General features: G+C 35.8%; 1 protein-coding gene across 1 annotated transcript; it reads left to right on the forward strand.

The window, feature by feature from the left end:
• Positions 1-1,022: 1,022 nt before the first annotated feature.
• GNB1 (guanine nucleotide binding protein (G protein), beta polypeptide 1) lies at positions 1,023-24,149 on the forward strand. The gene is made up of 11 exons (XM_009581721.1): positions 1,023-1,048; positions 8,115-8,222; positions 8,897-8,935; positions 10,698-10,804; positions 12,611-12,674; positions 14,886-15,048; positions 17,758-17,824; positions 19,409-19,610; positions 20,003-20,219; positions 22,971-23,078; positions 23,466-24,149. Exons 2-10 carry the CDS (start codon positions 8,166-8,168, stop codon positions 23,075-23,077), a joined length of 1,023 nt encoding a protein of 340 aa, XP_009580016.1. The 5' UTR covers positions 1,023-1,048; positions 8,115-8,165; the 3' UTR covers position 23,078; positions 23,466-24,149.

Genomic DNA, 24,149 nt, shown 5'->3' on the forward strand with positions numbered 1-24,149 from the left:
GAACTGTAAAATCAGAAAGATGCATTACATGTAAGCATTTCAGTTTAAAGTATATGAAGTTGTAGACTGGCTTTCTGATTTAAGATTACTTTGCTTCAGTACATTCTTGCTTTGTGCCTAGAATAATCTTCCACTGTCCTGATGCAGCGGCTTTGAAGATGTACACTCAGGTGTCCATTGACATCACCCATAGCCCTTGTCTTGCTGTGTAATAGAGACAGATCGCAGATGTTTTGAATGTATAAGCAGTTGTCAATGTTTCAAATCATGGGATGAACTATAATTATTATTTTGTGCTGCCAGAGGAAAAAATTGTTCTGAAATTTCTTACAAGAAACTTTTTCACCTGGCTACAAAGCCAATTTGAATGTTACATCATTACAGTCTTTCAGACTGCAAGTGTGTGAGTTACTTAATGTGTTAATTTTTACTTTTTAGTATCTTTAGTGATTAGAAGTCGTAACTCTTCTAGAAGAGTGTTGTGCTCTCACTTGAGCTCATTAGTAGGAGGTTTATGTAACTTCTTTTGATAAAATAGATATCTTGATATTTAACTGTGCTTAGAAAGCAAGCATACCTCAGGAACAGTATTGAGCAGAAATAATTTCAATGCTTTGAAAAAGCAGATTGGGGGGCACTCTGCAGTGAAAATTAGAGTGTTGTATGAGTGAGGCAATGTTTTGTTACAATCCTAAACTCTCTAATAGTATGGACTTCTGTATCACTAGGGGAGGAGAATTAATGATCTGAGGATTGCAAGAGTTTTCTTGGAAAAAGAATGGTAAAACCTTCTTGACATGAGCCAGTCTTTTGGTTATGTTAGTATTATTAAAGTAATGCCCATTTCCTTCATGAAGACAAGCCAGCTGTTGAAGTTAGCTAACAAAAAATAGTCTGTGCTTTGATAGTATTTTAATTTCTGCTAGATTTATTAAGAAATTGGTGTTATTTCTTGGTAATTGTACTAATTCTGGTTTTGTTTTTTTTTTTTTCCAGAATTTACATGTTTGACAGCAGAAGTTGGCTTTCTACTGTAGTGAGAGAAAATGTGAGTAGAGAAATAAGCTAATTTCCTTTTTCTAGTGCTTGAGAAAATCATACTGTTTTTAAAAAGTGGCTAACTTCAGGTTTTTAGCTGTTAATCTGTGCAAGCCTAAAGTACCTGTTTTCTACTTCAGCATGTGTATTCTTATGTCAACAGGAAGGATTTTAAAATGGCCAAGAAACCTGCTAAATAATAGATGTTAGTGCCTGCCTTCTTTCAGAAATGGAACTGGCAAAGCAGAGGGAGACCATAGATGAAACTGTTTCATCTCAGTGGGGCAGGGAACTGTAATAAATAAAATGATGAGAATAGTTATTCTCTCATGAATGAAAAATTACTTATCTGCCATGTTTGACAAAGGAAGGCCAAATTTCTTTTGAGCAAAGTGGCTCTTGTCAGAATGTTCTTTTCAATGTGTCAGTATTATTTAAATGGAACCTAAAAGTTTCAGGGTTTATATTCTGTGTAATCGTAATTATTACTAAAATTCTTGGAACAGTGAAACCTTCATTACCTTCCAGACTATAACTTCAAATGTTTCTGCCTCTTGTGAAGCCCCTTAGTCTGTGAAGAACATTACTAGATAGCCATGTGTTGGGTAGAAGGTATTTCCTCAGTTAAATTTGTTACTTCTAATTACTAGATATTTACCTGTTTTTTCAAAAAGCAAGAGCAAGCAAGCCCCATCTCTTTCTCTAAACCTGTCTTCTGAGGTGTTCTCTAATTAGTTACCTTGGTCAACCTTAGACACCTCCAGTGTTTTCTTTTGGAGGAGCATAAACTGAAACTGAACACGGTGTTCCCAGCACAGACAAATCATTGCTTTTACTCAGTGGTATTATGATATTTTCAGTATTTTCTGTGCTGTTTTCTATATATAACCTTTTGTTTTAACCAGTGCTGGGTATTAAGCCAATGTCTTTGACCTATTCAGTGCATGTTCTACAGGGTTTTTTCTTCCCTTCAAATAAAATTTGTATCACAGAAGCTTGTGTGATTCTGTACATTTCTTATGTTGTGTTCTTGTATACCTTTTCTATGATTTCTAACTTCTAAAATTATCTACACCTCTTTTTTTGTGATCACCATATCTGGAGATGTGTGTACTTCAGGATCAGAAGGCACCCCTGAATTTTTGTGTCTTCTATTTTGAATCACAGAGATGGGAGAGAGAACACCTCAAATTTGTTCCACAAGCAATTCTGATCTTACTGTGTTTTCTATTGAATAAAAGTCAAATAGGAATCAATATATACATCCAATTAAATAACAAAAAGAACCTTCTCAGCCTTTCAAAGCCAATATGATGTCAAAACATTGGAACTAACGGTGGATTGTATATAATTCCTTTGTCATTGTGAAAATGTACAAGCTGCTGTGCATGTTGCTAATAGGATTTATGGTATCTAATAGATTAGCACAGCTTCATTTAATCAGATGACCTGCTCTGAAGACTGTCTGGTAGGCATAACATAAACTCATTATTTAAGACTGTAAAGTTTTGGCTCTGTTTTTGCAAATGATGTGTTTTGCTTTTCTTCTGGCTGTTTCATACACACTGGAGTGATGCATATTAGCAGGAAAGATGTTGAGGGAACAAACAGCAGACAGCCTATTCCTTTGGGAGAAAGGTGATTTGGCTAACCTTCTTATGAAATTACTGTACTTGGGTGATACTCTAACAATATAAATTTAAACCATCTGTGTTACCAGACTTTGCATCAACAGTGGTTTGGTGATGTTACTTTACTTGTTGCGAGTAGTAATGTGTAGTAAAAATACCCTGTAGCAAAAAAAGTTTGGCCATCATGGGATAGACGTTCTAAATATTTGACTTAATGATAGCTGTGATTTAAAATCTGTGTTGTCTTCTTTTAATCTGTAGAGATTATTCACAGGACAGGCTATTTAGGAGAGGATGGAAGACTCCATCCTTTTTTATTCTTTTTTATAGGAATAGTGTGAGAAAATGAAATAACGAAGTGTTTAGTAAGCATTGCCTCATTGCTGTTACCAGGTAGTTTTAGAGAGGAATCATATTTAACCCAAGAATATATGTTTGGATGAGTTGTATTCAACTCTTTGTATTTCTCTTATAACGTAGGCAAGCATCAGTCTACATACAAATGTGATGATATTGATGATACCTTGGTTTCAGTAACTGGACTTAATTGGATAAACAGCTTGAGCTCTGAAAAGGACATTAAAGTTGTAAGAATGAAATGAGTGAATTTGAGTTCTTCCTTAGCCTTTGAATTCTTCTGTCACCGTTTTCCGAGTAGTGAGCTTTACCTTTAGATTAGAATTATTATACTGGGATGAGTGACACGATAAATCCTTTTGACGTAGTTGAATTGTGAAGTTTTATCATATATGGAAAGTAACAAATTGGGTGAAGTCAATATTTGATTCCTCTGGGAAACAGAGGAACAAAGTGACTTTTCTATGGGTAACTTGTAAGAAGAGATTAGAGACTTGGGTCATTTGGAGTAGTGAAGAATAGTAAACTACCTTGCAAGTACGCATATTGTTGTCCCTAGCAAGACGAGAATTATCTACAAGGTATACTTGTCAACAAGATTAGGGGGAATTAGGCTTAGAGCAGAGACACTTAAGCACTTCAGCCTCTGGAAAGGTCTTGAGTGAGTTCAGCAAAGTGAATGTGTTATTCTTGAGAAGCCTGCCTTCAGGAACACAGTAACATATTCAAAAGAAAGGGAGGTAAGCATGAGTTTGCTACCTATTTCTTCAGAGCTATGGTGATAATTTGGAAAAAAGGAGTGTGTAACTTGAGTAGTGACTTTTTGCATGAGGTTTGTTTGATTTAGAAATTTAGTAACTTCTTTCAAAACCCCAGAAATAGAAGCATCATCCGTATCAAGCTTACAGCTTCTCCTAGAAACCTTCTTTTAAAATGGGGTTAAATGCCTTTAAAACATGCTGAGAAACAGAAATATATTATTTCATGATATTCAATTGTGCTAGTTTGTGATAAGCATAGATCATATGTTGAACAGTCTCTGCTTGTAACTTCTGTGTCTGTAATACGAATAAATCTGTATAAAAATTTCCCATGTATCAAGAGTGAGAATAGATAAAAATATTTGTTTTCCCATACATTTTCCTGACCTTACCTGTTGTTCTTGCTCTTTTAAAGATTTTTTTTTTTTTTTTTTAAATACTAGATACTAGTAAGCTCTGCTGATTTACAGTACAGCTGAAAAGTACATAAGAGGATGGAACCCTTCTTTTCCCCATGGATTCTCTGATTTCTGCCATAAATTTAATTGCCTAAGACTTAGTGTAAAAGAAATAGAGGAATAGCCAAGTTGTTTGGCTGGTTGTCCCATAAATTTTACAGTCTGCTTCAGAGAACTCCTATATTTTAATGCCCTTGGCTTCATTAAGATTTTCATTTCCTGAGTGTGAGTTCAGTCATGTTGGCAGAATTGGAACTTCCGGTTGATGTTGAAACAACAAAGACTACAAAGGGAATGTGGAAATCTGGTTTAAACAATTCCTATGGATGCTGTCAGAAATGCAGTTCAGAGTTTAGAGTTGCTTGGAAGGCATACTAGGGCTAACTTGTAACTCTAAAAGTGTACCTAACTTCAAGATATGAACTTGTCATATGAATATATTACAGATGGGAAAGACATCAAGAGTTGTATGCCTTCAGCTACTAATTGTCATGCAGTGAATATTGAAACATGAGTCCTACCTAGCAGGTGACTAAAGGTCAAGATACATAGAAGCTGCTTTAACGATAGTGGTTGTTAAGTTCCTTGAACTCCTTGCTGCCTGTGATAATGGAGACGGTATCTTGCATGTAGGTGTAAAGATTGCTGTAGTGTTGCTAAACCGTTTTGAAGTTCTTCATTAAAAGGAAGCTTCCCTTAAAACATTAGTGATTGTCTTGATGTGGAGTTCACAAATAAAGCATTTTAGGAGCTTAGCTGCACAGTAGGTAGGGCAGGTTATGTATACGCATGTCTTGCTAGTTGTGTGATAAAGTGCATTTATGAATTGACTCTGAAGGTTGGGTTCTGTAGTGTGTTTGGTTAATTCTTACAGATTGTGAAGGAGTTTGGATTGTTCTGCCCCTGTGTAAAGTGAGACTTGGAAGAGAATGGAGGCAAAGTGCTGAGGCAGAGTATTGTCTTGAATTGGATGTGAGAGCTGCTTCTGTAACAAAAGTTTACATATAGTTACTGTGCTAGGCCTTTCAAACTGTAATGGAGGTTTTTATTTGTGTGAAGACAGACATGTATGTGCTAGTTAAGCTATGATATCTCATCAACCGGGGAATGTGACTTATGTCTCTTCAGCTTCTTATATGGCTGTATAAATGTTACTGCCTCTGTGTTACTGCAGAAGACACTCGACACTATTGGGCTGCTTCATCTGGCTTTTTCATTTGCAGTAGTACCCTTCAGTGCATGCTGTATTAAGCAATAAGGCACAAACATGAAATAAGATTGTATGATTTGTTTTAAACTCAGTGTATGCAAATAATCTAGAAAAAATGCAGGACTCAGTTTCTGTGAAGTGAACTTTCTCAATATGACTTTTTTCCTAGGATCGGTGTTTATCTCCTTAGGCCTCTTCCTATTTCATACAGAGAAGTTTTATTTCATTTAAATGTGAGAGAATTCTATTGCATAGTGCACAAATTCTGGCAGAAATAAATTGGCACTATTTTAAGCTGTATGTTACAGGAGAATGTGTCTGCTTTGACTGACATTAGATTATTCATCCTATTGTATTTTTAAATAAAGCTGCATGTAAATCTTCACTGTAGTTACCTGTAACTCTGCAGCTGGAGTTCTGATGTCCTAAATCTTTATCTTGCTGTGACCTTGAGCAGAACGCTTAAGTTTTGGATTGTAATTTCTTTCTCTGAAATAGGAATGATACCATCTCTAAATTCTTTGTACTCTGCCTGGAGAGGTTGGTATTTGCTTAGTGGGAAGTGGGCTTATGTATTAACTTAGCAAATGGCAGAAACAGGACTGGATATCAAAAAGCTAACAGATCTGAAAATTTGCAGTTTATTCTTAAGAACAGTCTCTAGAGTTTCTTAATTCCTTTATGACAAGAGTAGTGCATACTATTTCACAAAGTGTGTGAACTACACAGGAGCTGTGGACAGTGATGACTGCATGCTAAAAACCTGTAGAGAGACCCAACCATAGAGCTTTTTGTCTTAAATGTAGAATGAACAAGACATCTGGAGAGACAGAAGAGCATTCAAAAGAAAAGAAGGTGGTTATAGAATCATAAAACACTCTTGATGGGTTTTGTCTTAACTGGATTTTGGACTAAGCTGAACAAGCAATCTTAAAGGGGCTTAAAGATGACCCTGGAACCAGAAGAGAGAAAGAAGAGACCTAGTTTCACAATAAAATGAAAGGGCTTTGAAATTGTGTGAATGGAGGTTTTGAGACAGAAGCTAACTCAAATTCCTTTTCTAAAATATTTTGGGTTTCAGAGAAGAATATAAATTTGTAAATGATTATATGAAAAGATCTGACATTTGTTCCTTGAGGTCCTCAGTTTGGAATACTAGCTACTATGAAGAGAGCTCTGACATAAGTCTGGTTACGTGGGATAGCAATATTTAGGGAATGTTAAAGTCTTAACTCTTTTGAAACTTCTTTTCTTTCGACAATGATGTTTGCTCTGCTGCTTTAATTTACCTTCACAATATGTTCTCTGTTACGGTGTCTGGATAAAAATTTGGAAGTTATCCTCATCTTTCTCCTTGGGAAGGGCTTTAGGAAAAAAACAAAACCCGCATGCTTGCAAAGATAAATAAGCTGATTAAATCTTAACAGAATAATATGTAAAGCTGCTAGCAAAGCATTTGCTTCATTTAATAGTAAAGGGTCAATTCTGGCTAACAAAGTGTTCTAAAAACATTCTACAAGTGTTTATTTATAAACTCCAGGTGTTCTATGTAGCATTTGAAAATGGAACTGATTATCTTGATCTGCAGTAAAACATAAACTTCATCAGCATGTTTCTTCAGCATCTTATACTGGTATCAAGCTGCAGAGGTTTTAAAACAAAAAGTTTAAGAACAGCTGAGTTTTAGGTATGGAATGCTAGTGAAAAGGCCAACAATATCTTTCTGGAACAGTGACTTTTAAAGATAAGTTGTATGCTTAATAGAAAATATCTATATGCTTATTATACTGGGAAACAGTCCAATAGTTGAGGAACTCTATAGGCAATAGTTGAGCGTGTTCAGTGACAGTTATGTTTTATTGAGCTTCTATCTTGCTGGCTACAGAGTACAGCAGACAGAGGGATATATGTTAGTAATTTGGTGCTTATTGATGCTAGGAAAATAGTCTTAGAGGGGGAAAATATCTGTTGGCAGCGGTTTCTCAAACTCCTCCCCTCAACCTAAGATTCAAAAAATACTAGTTTTATTCTGACAACATGTTAATGTTAGAATCTGTTCTGGAAATCTCAGGGAGACGTTTTAGCAATTAACAAGTAAAATCCTGAACAACATTTGTGAGTGATCTCCTTTTATCCAGATATCAGAACAACATTTCTCATAACTGCTGTGTTACAGAGAGCGTTCTTAATAGGTCTTTTTACAGCATTTTGCAAGTGCTTGTGTCAGTCTGTAAATACTTAAGGTGCTTATTCTTTGATAGGAGGATTCCTTACTCTATTGTTAAGACGTACAGAGAAGTTCTGATATGTCTAACGTTAGTGTTATCTGCTGGTTCACTCTTGGGAAATTTGAGTTTATACAAAGCTGAATCAGAAAAACACTAATGAAAAAAAAATGCAAAAAAGAGGCCTGGAGGAAAGAAATAAGTCCAAATTATATTTTATTTACTGTGACTGGAAGAAAGCTAAGCACATTCATGTGTGGTAACACCTTATTCTGAAGAGATTTCAGAGAAATATTTTCACCTGTATTCCGGTACTTACAAACCACTCTGCCTTTTTTTCAAGTGCTGTTTGAGATGGTTGAAAGGACTTGTCTACTCTAGTAATTTCAAGCTGTGACTTCTACTAATTCTCATTATTATCACCTGTCTTACAGATTTCTGGTTGTTTCGGAGGTGGCAGTGAAGCACACCTTTAGCACAGGAAAATGAGTGAGCTTGACCAGTTACGCCAGGAGGCCGAGCAACTGAAAAACCAAATCAGAGTATGTATTGTACCAGTGGATCTTGAAGCCACAGTACAGATGAATGGTCATTTGCATGTCTTGAGAAGAACAGAGATGGACAGAAATAATGCATTAAGTTAGAGGTTTTCACAATGTCAAAGTTAATGTCGTGGATATTTAGAAAGGGCAAGCACATGTAACTGCTTCAGGAAATTACTTTTTGGTCTTTAATATTGCTTAGAAAATAATAGTTACACAAATAATGCACAAAATGTATTAGATCAAAATGAAAGTTTACTGAAGTTTTTCTGAGCCAGACCATAACCAATGTTAAGCAATGTCCTGCTTAAAATAAGGTCAGCTATAATGTTATTCAGGGCTTTGCCCACTTAGGTCTTGAAAACCTCCAAAGATGGAGACTGCACAGCCTGTCCAGACAAGCAGTTCCATTGCTTGACTGTCTTCATGGTGAAAATCATACCTTTTTCTCAAAAGAAGAAGAAAATTTCGAAGTTAAATGCTCAATATGCTCAATGTGTTTTGACAGCAGACAGCATATTATGTTCATGCTGCAGTTAAGATGGGTCCTCTCTGGATGACAAGCAGAAATGCTTTCTGAACCTTGTTTTGAGGGTGCTTGATCAACTTGACAAAACGGAGATAAAGAGATGTACAGAACTTCTTCTGATTTCTCTAACTTTATTCTGTTGCAGGATGCTAGGAAAGCATGTGCGGATGCCACCCTGGCTCAGGTAAGCATTTAAGAGTTTAACATGAATTATGAAAATTTGTCTCCTTTAAAAAAAGAAAATATGGTGTAAGAAGGTAAGTACAAGGGAATCTTTTTCCTCCTCTATCAATTTTTTACTTTTGCCTGTAGGTGGTTTCTTCAAGAAATAAGTATGTTGTTTATGTTTGTCCAGTTTCTGAGACCGGTAGGCTTGAGCAGTAGTTTCTTTAAGAAGTGACTCAGGGCACATCTCTACTGCTTAATGGAAAATAATGCAGGGGAGCCCCAGTGTTCTGCTGTGGGTATGGTAGTAGTACAGTTATATTACCGAGATAATCTGAACCATAAGACTTGCTGAGGTTAACCTACTTAGTCATTTCTATATGATGCTGCACTTACGTCTGAACTGCTTCTGAACCTGAGCTAATACCTTTGCATCTTGCTGTACTGTCACATTTTGATCCTATTTGGCTTGCCTTCAGTCAACATTAACTTGGGGAAAGGGTAATCTGTACTCTATAGTACATCTCATGGAGATATGGTGGGTTTTTTCCTAGAAATCTGGTAGGAATTTAGACTGAAACAGATTATTATGGCATTGGAAGAGGTGGCAAGCCTTTGCTTTTTTTTTCCTAGATATATCATGAATCAGTTTACTCTTGTCACCTACTTCAGTCCATTTGCTTGAATGTTGACTATTAATCCTGTGTGTCTGATTTGAGACAGTTGGTACAGAAGTGATTGATGTCAGTTTATTAATCTAAAATGTTACTAAAATATCAAGTAAAAAATGTAATACCAACATTTATTTGAGTGTACGTATCTTGTGATCTCATTTTATGTGAGGCACAATGTTGAGTATTTTCCAGGGTGAAAGTGGGGGCGGGGAGAAGCTTCAGTATTAGTTAATATGAGCGATGTCCACCATGAAAGGAGTTGAATGTCAGGGAAACATCCTTATCTGTTCATCTGAGTCCTAAGCTGTGTTGATAGCCTTTGAAAAGAAGCAGAGGTCTTTGCTCAAATGCACTTGCTAAAGAATTTTGTAATATGGAAGCATGGGAAATATGCAGATATTATCCATAAAATAAACTCTCAAACTCTTGGATTTGTTGTGATGTGTACCACTTACAGTACTGGAAATGTGTTGTGCTGTTTTGTTTTTTTTTTAAACTGGTACTTCTCTCCAGACTGGAGGACTTACTTATATTAAACTTAACAGTGTAAGGACAGCTAAACTGATTACTTCATCACTGAGCTATTCACTTATTCCAAAGACTAATTTTATCTTCAAGAAGTTAAATAAATCAGGAATACTATGAATTTTAATTATCCTATACTTGGAAGGGAAGGCCATTTGGATCTGAAAGCGAGTTATTCACTCATACTTTAAAAGTGGAGACATATTTAAAGCCTAATATACCTCCCCACACCCACCCTTCTGGGGAAAAAAAAAGTTAGTCTACCACATTTATCTATACACGAGTAGAAAACCCAGATCAAAGGTCTGAAATCCTAGAAGTCTAAGAAGATATGACCTAAACAAAGTAATTTCTGAGAGTCTATAAATGCGACAGAGAGGCTGCTTTCTTCATTTGATAAAGACATATTACTTAAAATGATGTAATTTTTGATTAGGCAATTTTTAAAAATTCAGTCAATATACAAAATGTGGGACTTTATTTGGTCTGCATTGGAATGCTCATTTCAATGTAATTGTGTATGACGTGTTACTTTTGGAACTATGAAGTGAAAAATTCAGTCTATGACCATTCCTATTTCAGATCACAGCCAATATTGACCCAGTGGGGAGAATTCAAATGCGCACTAGAAGAACACTCCGGGGACACTTGGCTAAAATTTATGCAATGCACTGGGGGACTGATTCCAGGTGGGTGCTAGTAATACAAAATTGGATCACTTGGCTTCACTGTTCTTTGGAAAGTTGAGTGCACAGGACTCGGTTATTTTCCTGTTCCTACCACTAGGAATCTCTAATTCCAAGAGAACTCGGGCAACCAAGAGAATTCAGAAACACTTAATATCAGTTTTTTCCTCCTAATGTCTATATTTTTGTCATCCAAATCTACATTTGGTGCCAAAATACCAGTCTGCATCTACTTGCCTGAAAAATGTAGCTGTGGTACCACATGAATTCTGAGGAACTGTGGAGATAGAGTAAATTTCATTATCAGTTGTCTTTTTCCCTTAAATGCTTCCTGTTAACTGCTGATGTTTAGTTATAGAGAAACTAAATTATGCTACTATCAGCTACTTTCATTCTCTTTTCTTTACAAGAATCTTATGGCACACTAATGGCAGCAAATTTTCAAACTTCAGTGAAAGAATAGGTTGCTGCTTCCTTGCAGGAACAGATTAAAAAAAAAATTCCCCTTAGGAATTTTGAAGTTACAACTAAGGAGTTTGTAAGTTACAGCTAGCCTCTTTCTACTCAGTAGAGATTTTTCAAAGGAAGCTTGATGTCATTAAAGTTACCTTCTTACCAAATTTGTGTAAAGAAGCTGTGCCTTGTGAAAGAACTGCATGAACTCTTGTGTGTGTGCATACAGTAAATACACTAAAGCAAAATAGCCAAGTGCTTAACAAAGAAGACAGTATGCATCATAAAGATGAAAAATAATTCATGATGTGTTATACTTTTAGTTTCTGAATTGCTTAGTACTTAAAAATCATAATAAACACAATTTTTACTTTGAGTTAAACTTTAGTGTTTTGCACCTTAGTTTTCTATGCCTGTGAAAGAAGCTAATTTCTCATAGATATGTAGAATTCATTGCTTCAGGCATCTTGTTGGCATATAGCTTATATAAAAGATGGGGTTTCAATTTCTTGTTTGGCAAAAGTGTTTCAAGATAGCTCTAAAATACAACTTAGAGCAAAAAAAATTAATGCAAAGAGACTGGAGTACTTCAATGATTGCATTGTATTGTTCAACTTGGAAATGGTCAGAAGAAGATGCACAGAACAAATTTGAATACCATATTGGAATATTTTATCCCAAATGACTTAGAAAATGTGGAGACTATACAGATTTTTCATGTCAGTATACCTGATCTATCTTTAAACACATTAAAAACAGGTAAGAGAGCTCTGAACAATGAACTAGGTACATCGTGTTTCAAACTGGGTGGGGACTGAGGTGGTGTTGATTGAGAGTAAAAATCTTCCTAACGCTACCCCTTCCATTAGTGCTATCTTTGCTGCATTTCATTTCATTTCCATTGTATTTCAGTGTTGACATCCATTCAGGGTTTTTCGACATCTTAGAACTTACATTCTTGTTTTAAAAATAGGAAAAAGGAAAACATGTTGATAGTGTAGATTCCCAAACTCAATGAATCTGAAGCCTGTGTGTAGAACACAGAAGCACTGATTCCATGCAAGTTTTCTCCCTCGGTTTTCAAGATTGAGGTGTTAGTTATATGGCTACAGTTTTTTCTGAAGTCAGAATGTGTGAACATGTAGGTGTTCATCACACATTTCCATAATATTTAGCATTGAAATTGAGTACTTGCAAAATTATTTTTATAGTGCTAATAACTGAATTGGGTAATGCCGCACTGTACTTAAATGGTTTCAAGTACCTTGGCCTTGATAGTGGAGACAAATGCCATCACAAAGCTGTTCCTTCTTGTCTTCCTGCAATGACTGTGTTTACCTCCTGTTTCCTCTCTAGGCTTCTAGTTAGTGCCTCCCAGGATGGCAAACTTATAATTTGGGACAGCTATACTACAAACAAGGTAAGACTAACTGATATGTTGCTATGCAATTCAGTTGTAAATACAAAGGAAGGCAACGTTACCTGTCATGATTTTGGCTGTATTGCTTTCATAGTCCTAAGACCAAATTTTGAATTCTTCAAAACAATAATGCTTGCATTTAAAGAATATAGCAGTGTCTTAAGTGCATTGTGTATGGAAATGTGCACCACAAATGGAAAACAATGAAATACTTAATTCTAGAGAATGTTTTAGTTTGTTTTGATACCGCAGAGACATTGATCAACAGAGAGCAAGAAGTAATCGGCATGTTGCACCAGAACAGTCAGAGATTTAAGCATAGCCATAGTAATTTGTTGTCTGCAGTTAAGTATTGAAAGACCTGACATATATAATGGGTCATCACTTTCTGGCTGTAATCACAGCATTACTTTTACTTTCATATGACAGTGATTGGCATTTACTGGTTATGGTTACTGTTATCAGGGCTAGCAACAATTCACATGTTGCCCCTTTGAGTTAGGTTGACAGAACTTCTTAAGTCTCTTGTGCGCAGGAGCATGGAACTGACTTTATTTCAAATAAATTTTCCTGGCTTAGCTCATCATAGCCTTGAAAACAATTTTACCAATGCATTTGAGCAAATGGCATGCTACAGAGGAGAGAGAGGCAGAAACAAACAACTGCAGCAGCAACTCCTAAAGCTGGGATTATTGTTGAATCCCAGTTGTGAAACTAATGAATCCACAACTTTAGTAAAGAGTAATAATACTGTTTGCAAAATAAAAATAAACCCTCTCGTTTTTGCCCTCATCCTCCTCCTTTGACCCCAGCCTGCAGATAAATGTGATCTAAATTACTGTAACAACTGAAAGATAAGATGGTATACTATGATTTCCATATTAGTATCTTCAATTCTTACATGAATGCTAATTAATCCATGGCGTCATTAAGGGGCAGAGAGCAGCTTTCTTATCTGGGAGGAATGGAATCAGAGGTTGTTACTAGACTGGTAAAATTTTTACTAGAATCAGAAATAGAACTCTTCAGCTGAAAAAAAAAAACCTCCCCCCATACCTCTTGGAAGTATTGATTCAGTGAAATAGCAATTGAGTTAAAATCAAACAAAAAAAACCCCTACCCTGCCCCCAAAAGAAGTAAAAAACAACAACAACAACAACAACAAAAAACACCAAAAAACCAAACCACACACCCTCTGGAATTATAGGTAGCAAACAGCTTGGTGTTGAAACAGTATTAAATTTGACTACATAGCACCCAGAAGCAGGTAATGCAAAAATACTTGAATGATAGTCTGCAGATGTTCTTTTGGCAGTTGCAGCACACATTGGAAGTAACACAATAGTCATAAATATGATATTTTCCTAATGATAAAGTAAAATGCCTCAAGGTGAATATTGCGATTAATTCCTTGGTAGAAGACTTCTCAAAATGAACTGGTTGTGTTTTTAGTGCAGGCTATTGTTTTTTAACTGCTGATTGCTGCAGGATCACTGATTACTGTAGCAGCAGAGGAACAGACAGTAATCTTCACTGTTTTCTTAAGAAATGCAGGAAGATTGTTAATATTGCATGAAATCTCACAATATATATAAGGATATGATCCCTTTTTTAAAGATGTTATGAACAAATTTGAGGGATGAATGCAACAAGTTAACAAGACAGAACAGGTTTAGCTTCAATAATTTTAAAAATAAAGTTCTTTGAGCACAGAATGACAGGGAAACATGGGGTAGTTAAATATGAAGCTTGATTGCTTGCAGTGGGTTTCCAAAGAAGGATTTAAATGGCAGTGAAAGTAGCGATTTCCTTACTTGCTCATTCATAGCATAGCATCTAAGCCTGGAATCAGCAGTGTTGCTGACTGTACTTGGAAGTCAATATTTTCCTGAACCTGTAATAGTAATCAGAGCACTGAAATGAAGTAATTTACTTTTTACCAAAATTGCTGATTAAACTGAATTCAGGAAAAGCAAATCTGAGGTTTTAATTACGTCATTACTTGGTCTGATGAGCTATATATGGAAGTTACCCTCAAAATAGTTTGATACTCAAACAACCAAAGATGACTTTTTTTTTCTTCACTGTTTTCTTCTCGTCCTTTTGACAAAAAGATGATGTATGGTTTGAGAGACAGGTGAAAAATCTCCTGATGGTAAATTAATGAATCAGTTGTTTTGTAGATGAAATACATTAATCTATCGATTTCAGGTGCATGCTATTCCCCTGCGTTCATCTTGGGTCATGACTTGTGCATATGCTCCTTCTGGAAATTATGTGGCTTGTGGTGGTCTTGATAACATCTGTTCCATTTATAACTTGAAAACTCGTGAAGGGAATGTACGTGTCAGCCGTGAACTAGCTGGTCACACAGGTGAGTGCCTGCTCAGAATGATCTAAGTTACCTAAGCACATGGTGAGGATTTTTTTTTTTTTTAAAAAAATCTTTTAAATATGATTTCCTAATTAAAAAGATATACTTCATTGTGCACCTTTATTTGTTGGGGGGACCTTAGCTGCATGTTACCTGTTTTTAAATGGCTTTTTCTCCCTCCTTTTTAAAAACTTTTTTTAAGGATGATACCCTTTGAACAAAAGAAGTGTAATAAGAATGTGTTTTTACTTTTCATAAGCAAGACAGCTGCCTTCTGATAGAGCTATTCTTTAGTTGCAGATGTTTGAGTTCGCGTTGCTTCCTCTTCCGTTTCTCCTTCTCTCCCTTCACCCCAAAATACAGTAGCTTAATTTTTACCTTCAGTTTCTGTTTCTAAGGTGGACTGTCTTGTGATTGATGTGAAGAGACAGCTAGACTTGTAGGCTTTGCCTGGTGAATTAGGATGTAAACTGTAGCTGCAAAGTTCTCTGAGTGACAGATGAAGCAAAATTCGTCTAGTTAGGTAAGCAGGATTGTAGAAACATAGGTGTTAAAGTTTTTGAAGTGAGAAAGTCCCTCATGGTGCTTAAAAGCTAGTGTTTTAAGTGTCGGGGATGAGCTGGAAAATTTTTCTTTCTGAACAAACCAAGAGACTCAGTGTCACAAGGTACCTTTAAAAACAAATTCAGTAGCTGAAGATATTCTTGCTTCCTAAAGAATGTACAGTTAACGGAGATGAGCATCTTTTATAAGCAGGAGTAACCTAGAAAATGTGAACTGCTTCTGTATGTTGTCTGGTAATGGACAGATTGTATTTTTATTTTTTTTGTGAATGGGATTGGAAATTTTTTAGAGGAAAGCTGGGTGGGTGGTTTCTTGAACTCCATTGAAAATTAAAACACTGGCTATTTAGTAGGCACTCTGGTATCTTGTAAAGTACTAGTGTAGTGCTGAGCCTGTCACACACATCAGAGGTCTTCTGCATTCTTGCGGAATCAGTAATACCTCCAACAATCCGAGAAAAGGAATGGACTGTAATTAGGCATTTCTCCTAAAGCTGCAGCTCTGAAGCTGCGTGTCGTCTTTATGGTCTCTTGGTTTCCACAAAGAGTGTAATCCAAAACACAGCAAAACAAAGGTAGATTGCTCTAGAGGCTGTCAGCTTGGCTCCAGAGAAAACCTCTAACAGTTCTTTAGAGAAAATGTCAGGTGGGCTCTGTGCCCTGCTGGTTTTCTGCCTGATCAAGCCTCTAACTATACAGAGTAAAGAAAATGGTATAAAGACTGTTCATTGAAGGAAAATAAGGTTACTCAGAAATAAATAGTTATATATTAATGAATTTTTATACAGAAAAAGTTAAATGTGAATTAAAGTACACCTAGTGCTATTTAATTTTTCTTTCCACTGTTTTTCTTACAAAGCATGATTTATGAGATTTAGAGGAATTGTGTACCCTCTGGGTGTAGTTAAGGGTGTGAGAATGCAGTGTTGATTTGACCTTCAGATGGTGGTTGTGATGTGACCAGTAAAGTGAATTCTAAGAAGGTACTCTTCTGTTCTCTAGGGAGGGGCCTCCCTCCCACCCTTCAGGACACAGGGAAAATTGGAGTGATGTTTGGACACAGGGAGCTTTGGTTTTCAGTATGTGGCCGTGTGTGTATCAAAATTCTGAAAAATATTTTAGCAATAAAAAGAGCATTATTTCTATGATATTCTAGCTGCTTAATGGTCTTTATGGTTATAAACTGTATAGCTGGGAAAACATGGATTTTTACATAACACGAGAGGCAGAATTTTGCTGTAATGCAAGGGATATCAAAGGAATACATTTGAGACCTGACCAGTTTGTGTGGAATCTTCTCGAAGGAACAGTTTTAATGAGCTGCCTTTCTGTTGCAGAAGTGAACAAAGCCTGTAGCTAGAAGCTGATGTTTACAGGTTTTCATATTTTGCTGTAGTTTGGATTTTCAGAAGATGTTTGTGCTTTGTGAAATAGAGGTTGCTGGCAGGACAGACTAATTTTGTAATCAGGGTTGTTACATTGACAGTTTGGCATGTGGTGCTTCAGTACAAAGATGCTTCAGAGCATTCAGATGAAATTCTTTGATGCCACTGTTGGGAAACCTCCAATGTATATGCTTTGTTCTTTGTGCTGACCAAGAATGAAGTTTATTTTTTCTCAATAGTTGTATGATACAGTTGAGGTCATAGGCGTTTGTTCCTCCTGGATGCAGTGACATACAGATCCACCTTCTAAGAAAGTCTATTGTGTGCAGTGCAGGGTTACCTATACTTCTCTCCAGCTTGGCCAGTGGATTCCATGCTTTCGCCTCACTATTCCCTCTTTCTCTTCCTCTTCCTCCTCTCCCTGCTCTCTACCAAAAGAAAAAAGTGTCTACCCTGTTTGGTTAAGCTGCTTAAGTTTATTTTCTTCTCCGTTACAAACATCTTTGTTTAGGTCAACTTGCTGTGATACCAGTGTATCACTGTGCTAGTGTAGAGGTTGAATTGGGCATGGAAGAGCCAAAATATGTCTTGTCCAAAATGTTGGAGGTTCCTATATAAAAATTGTCTGTATTGTATTTTAGGCTTATATAATAGTTCTTGCTTCATCCTCAGGAGAGGAGGAAGCAACATATAAGCAAGCCAGTATGCAATATGAAGAGTAATCTCTGGTCTTATTCATCAACTTTTAATTTTGCTTTCAGGATACTTGTCATGCTGTCGTTTCTTGGATGATAATCAAATCGTTACTAGCTCTGGCGACACCACTTGGTAAGCAGTAAAATTTTGACATGATTGTTAGTAATGACTTTTCACAGCTCTACTCTATTATTGAAGGAAACTTTATTCTTTGTAAACCTAATAGTCATCCAGAAGACTAAATGTGATTAATTATTGTTCGTATGTCACGTTTTTACTAGTAATGGAAACTTGGTCTTTCAAGTTCGTTAGCTTTGGCTGTTTAGTTATATGCCCATCTTAGTTATATGTTTAGTTATATGTTCTGAAGAGCCTGACCTAATTCTCTGTGTTAAGATGGTACGGGAAATATTTTTTTACTATAACTATTTGGCTTTCAGAAACAAGTGTACTAGACTAATGACTTTTCTCAAAGTTGTTTAGTATGCAGTATTTATTACTTAGAGTCATATCTGGATTTTTCTAATACAGAATTTAGTTTATGTTGCTATTCAGAAGAGCTCCTAGAAAATATTCTGCAGTGACAGCAGGTGGGTTTTTTGAGGAGAATGTAGGTATAAGTCTTAATAAATATTAGCTTCTGAAAGACCTCAATCTTTTTTCATAGATTTTTCTATTATATCTAATTCTTAAAAGCATGACAGCTCTCCGAAGCAGCAGTTCTTATAGCAAAGGTTGTCTAATAAATACCTCTCCTACACAGCGTCAGTCTCTTTGAATGCCCATCTATTAGTCCACTGATTCTGAGTAGCTATTGAATATATATGTTTGGTTTTTATAAAAAAGTGTTTCTAAATATGTGTTGCTGGTTTTTTTTTCAAAAAAAAACCAAAACAGGGTTTGTTAAGATTATGCTCTTTATATGCTCTCTTATAAGAGAATACAGGTGCTTCAGGAGTTATTGTAGTAACTCTACAGTTGTCTGGATAACAGTTTGTCCTTGTCATCACTTCAGTTCAGCCAAGCTTCAAAGTACAGTATCAAAGTACAGTCATCTCTTATTTGCCTAGTGCAAATCTGCCACTGATGGGTCTGGTTTACTGAGAAATTACAGAAATTAAAAATCCTTAATCTTCCTTAAATGTTTAGACCTCTTGTTAGGGAGGTGATAGTGTTCCTTCATCCTTTTATACTCTTTGATTATCACTGTAGTAGTGATTTTGGGTAAGTGTCTTGGGAAAGTGGTGCAGCTTTAAGATGACAGACATAATTCACAAAGTTACACATCCTCAGTGAGTTTTTAAAAATGAGAAATGCTGAGTCAGCTTTTACTGTAGCCTTACCACTGCTGCTTTAAATCAACCTTGTAGTAGTACTGGACAGTAGTCATTGGCATGTCACAAGAACTTTGTGTATAAACAGCTGTGAGTATTAGTTGTTAGTTTTTTGCACTGTTTTTCAATTTAAACCCCCCAATATTTTAAAATTGAGGATGGCTTTTAAAATCTTCTGTGCGCAATTATCCTGTAACATAGCCAAATAGTTCAACAAAGAATGTTTGTTTTTTCTACTCTCAGTATATTTTTTGTTAATACTTTATGGAGTTTTACTTTTTAGCAGTGATATAAACGAACAGGTTTAGACAAGAATTGCTGTCTAGACCTTCTAATGGAGCACAAATGTGTTGATTTTTGCCTTTTTAATTATTCTTTCAAGCGCTCTCTGGGACATAGAAACTGGTCAGCAGACAACTACATTTACTGGGCACACTGGAGATGTCATGAGTTTGTCTCTTGCTCCTGATGCCCGGTGTTTTGTTTCTGGTGCCTGTGATGCCTCTGCCAAACTGTGGGATGTTAGAGAAGGAATGTGTCGGCAAACCTTCACTGGCCATGAGTCGGACATCAATGCCATCTGTGTATGTATCAACTTGAACCGAGGACATGGGATTTAAATTTAAATTTTTATATTTCTCTGGTCTCAGCTCTTAAGCATGTACTGTATGATGTAGTATTATGGCATATTTTCTTTAATTAATAGTTTTTGTATGTGGGGAAAATACCTGAAATTTGTACAACTTCAGATCCATTGTGGTCAATGGAAACAGTGGCTGTTAAAATAGTGTTTCTTCACATGCTCTTAATTACTTCACTGTGTTTGCCCATATCCCAGTAGTGGAGAGGTGTATACTCTTCTTTGCTGCTTTCTTTTTCCACTTGGTCTGTACAAAATGATATATTCAATGAGACTGAGGAATCAAGTCTGAAATCATGTGTCTTTTTTCCTCCCACCCCCCCTCCCTCATTAAAGTTCTTCCCAAATGGCAATGCATTTGCCACAGGCTCGGATGATGCTACGTGCAGGCTTTTTGATCTTCGGGCTGATCAGGAACTTATGGTTTATTCACACGATAACATCATCTGTGGCATCACCTCTGTAGCATTTTCCAAGAGTGGACGTCTCCTCCTAGCTGGTTATGATGACTTCAACTGCAATGTCTGGGACACACTGAAAGCTGATAGAGCAGGTAAACATTTTTGGTTTTAAATATTATAAACACAGTGTAACATACAGAATGTGTGAGTTGAGTCATATGCACAGACCTATTAGCATTCCCTGTCTCAACTTTAAAACTCTGTGATAACCTGTCTTAGGATAACCAATGGTGAAAGTAGCTTAATGATGTTAACAAATAAATTGGAATACTTCTAAAGGATAGAAGGGAATAATGGATGCTTGAGAACAGGAAGACTGCCATTAAAAAAGAGGTTTTGGGGGTGGAGGGCTATTTTTTTTAGACTTTATGGCATTGTTTATGTATGAACTGTTCAAAGCAATTCAACATTAATGTTGCTGTTTATATAAAAGAAATTTTTTTTCTGATATTTGTAGCAGTAACTGTACAGACAACCAGCAAAACAACAAACACTGCAGAGATTATCTTTTGAGGAAATGAATGTGAAATTTATGGTCCAAAGATTAAGATAATTTAACTTCAGTTCTTTAAAATGAAAACTTGTATTAGAAAAAAGGAGAAAAGGTATAAATTAGGCCACAAATGTTTTCTTATTCTCATCAGAACAGAGGATGAGAACAAAGACCTACTCTGTTACCAAATTAAGTGATCTAGGCTTTTAAAATTATCCTAGGTGGGTTTTAAAAGCAAACAAAAAACACCAGCCAAGCAGAATATTCTTCCACACGCAGTTGAAAGGATTAGTTGCAAGTACTTTATTTGGTCCAAATTGACTCATTGCTTTGAGGGGAGGATATACTGCAGGTGGAAAAGATATAAACAAACACATAATCCTGAACTATACCAAAATAGTTTCCACTGGGTTTGTTAATTTCTGTCTCTAGCAACTTTGTTTTACCACTCAGATTTTATTCTTTGTTTCTTCCAAAATTCATGATAGTTTGTATCAGTGCTGAGAAGTTGAAAATGTGGACACTCAGTTCACACATTGTAAAATATAATTTGGTTCTATTTGCAAGTTAATGGTGCCAAATACAATTATTATAACATAATGCATTATATTGAAATGCATTTTATGAATCAGCCTTGTCTTGTGTTGAGGTTTGCAACTTGAGATTCTTGTACTTTGATTATTGAGACCATAAATGTGTATATAAGCCTGTATGGAGATAAATTGAGAAATTTCTCTTGATTAATGTCTAGGTTAGTTTACAATTGGCTGTGTTTAAGTACTGTAAAAACAATTATTTGGTTTTTCCTGTTCTTTCTTTGAAAGACCTTCATTAAAAAAAAAAAACAGGAGGTGATGATCTTACCTGTAGAAATGAGAAACAATTCTTTATACCCATCTGGGTTTACGGTCCATGTACTCATGAAGTGTGACTCTTTATTGCCAAGTTTTAGAACTGATTTAAACAACTACTTTATCAAGTATTCTGCATATTGAAATGTTCTGAGACTTAAGATTGCTGAGCAGATTTGACACTTCTATCGTGCCTAATTCTGTATTAAACACCTTTGTGGTTATGTATTCAGTTCAAATTGTATAAAACTTCTTGGCGCACTCTTTACCAAATTGCAGCACTTACTAATGTTGAAGATAGACTGAATTTTGATATATTAGTGCTATTTCCACAGTAAATTCTAGGTAATTCCTAGGTACTTTTGTTAGCTCTAGCAGCTGTGTTGCACTGAATTTCTGAAGATTGTATTGTCTGCTTCAACACTTACAACTTTGCTTCTGCTGCAGAACTTCTGCAATTCTGTGCCGAGGCTTAGACACTTGTATGGATTTAATAGGATCTGGAGATTAATGGTGTTACTCACACAGCGTTACTGCTCTTATAAAATATATCAGAAATGTTACTTCAAACATCAAGAACCCTTGTGTATGAAGTAGTCATTTTTACACTGAATTAACAGTTAAAAATATTAATTTTTAAAAATAGTTGTTTGTGTAAGAACTAAAACTGACTTAATTCATGTTCTTTATTGGACAATAGTAAATGGAGGGGAAAAGCCCAAAATATGAATGAGGAGAGTCCTATGAGCAGTGTAATTGATGTGGAAAGATTAATTTTAAGTCTATCAAGAATATCTTAACTCAGTGCTGTGGACTGGAAAAAACTTGAATGTAATTAGGTTTTCTTTTTACCTCTTGAAACTGTTAAATTCAAGGGGATAAAGGAAAATGTTGGCTTTCTTAATTTTTCTGTTTAGTGTCTCAATTCTTTTTTAATGGTACTAAAATTGAATTGTAACAGATCTCCATATTGACAAATAGATTGTATGTAGGAGTTTAAATCTTGTAAGTGCTTGTAAACATAGTAAGATAAAATTAGATGAAAAATGCTTTAGTGTTCATAACATAATTCAGTTTAACTTCTGATTTTACAGATTAAAAAATTTTGTAAAATCTAACTGATCTTTATCACTACGGAGAGGAAATACTAAGAGCTATGCAATGCATGGTTATACTATATTTATTGCTATGACATTGTCAGCAGAATATTTGGGGCTGTGATTTCACAACTCACGAGAAACCAGTAAAGGTCATAATGTGGGGAATATACAAGGAAAATTTTGGAGTAATGCATTTACTGAATTACCCCATTGAGAACCCACCCAGTTACATCTAAGTTTGTACTTATAAAACCAAAAGCATTTAAAAATTCCAACCATGTTTGTTCAGGATTTTTGAATGTATGGGTTGACTAAACATGTGTGCCTCAGTGTTACTTGAAGTGAAATATGAAATCATCAAAGTAATGTAATATGTTTGTTACATGTTCTTATTTATAGGTGTCCTTGCTGGTCATGATAACCGTGTCAGTTGCTTAGGTGTGACTGATGATGGTATGGCAGTGGCAACAGGATCATGGGACAGCTTCCTCAAGATCTGGAACTGAAGTAGGTAGGTATCCAGTTAATTAAGGCTGTCCTGGTTTAGTATTCAGAATGCTTTTTCCAGGTCCAAACAGTGCTGTTTTACTGATGCTGCAAGCTTATAGTTCAGATTAGGAAAGTCATTGAGAAAAAAAAAAAAAACAGTCAGGTTTTTTAGAAGGCTATTTGTTTAATGTATGCAATGACATTTTTGTGATGAACTACTTTTGGCGTATTTTATTTTCCTGGTAGGGATGACTGTATGGTCTTTTGAATCTGGGTTGGTAAATAAATGGCGTTCTTAAAAATGAGATAACTGCTAAATGCATTCAGCGGGTAGCAAGAGCAAAGCTTGAAACTTGATTGCAGTTTATCAAAGTGCAACTCTTAATAAATCTTTCTGTGTGTCAGAAGAGCGGCGGACTCCATGACTGGAAGAAGTTTCCAACGGTTGAAAATTAAAAATGATAGCATATCCAATCCAACCATACTAACTTGGACCCCCATCCTCCCCAACTTCAAAGGGCAAGATCTTTTCCGTCTCCTGTTGCTGAAATGAAGAGCACAATTACCTTTCCAAGAAGAATTTCTGTGTTGTAAGCAAAATGAAATTGTGCATTCCTTTTGGGACCATTTTTTTTGTCTTGAGAATTTAAAAATGAAACACTATCATAAAAGCATGACCAGAAAATAAACTTGAGCATAATTGTGAAACAGTTAGCTTTCACTGTAGTTTCCAAGTTGAAGTTAAGGACTTTATCTCACACACTTGCAAATTTTAAAGTCATGTTTGTAGCAGGATTTTTTTCAAGTTTCCTTTTTAAATACATTTCTTTATGTATTTAATTGAGCAAAACAAGGGAGTCCTAGCCCAGAGCATCTGGGGGTTGTTAACGCTGTAAATTTAGTCCCTAATTTTTTTTTATTTTATTTTCTAGTATCACAGATAATTGTTGCACAAAACTTGGCATATATAGGATAATGTTAAGCAGTAAGGTAACCAAGCACATGCTGTAAAAGGTAATGAATGCTTGTTTAAAGAATCCTTTCACCTTTTATGGATAACAAATGCAATCCTTGGTCCCTCCTGCCCCC

The sequence above is a fragment of the Fulmarus glacialis genome, unplaced genomic scaffold (assembly GCF_000690835.1).
Source record: "Fulmarus glacialis isolate BGI_N327 unplaced genomic scaffold, ASM69083v1 scaffold35357, whole genome shotgun sequence".
Classification (NCBI taxonomy): domain Eukaryota; kingdom Metazoa; phylum Chordata; class Aves; order Procellariiformes; family Procellariidae; genus Fulmarus; species Fulmarus glacialis.

Coding starts and splice junctions, on each gene's coding strand:
- GNB1 (XM_009581721.1), top strand. CDS start 8,166: ATGAGTGAGCTTGACCAGTTACGCCAGGAGGCCGAGCAACTGAAAAAC. Junction 10,805..12,610: donor CACTGGGGGACTGATTCCAG/GTGGGTGCTAGT, acceptor TTTCCTCTCTAG/GCTTCTAGTTAGTGCCTCCC. Junction 19,611..20,002: donor CGGACATCAATGCCATCTGT/GTATGTATCAAC, acceptor CCCTCATTAAAG/TTCTTCCCAAATGGCAATGC.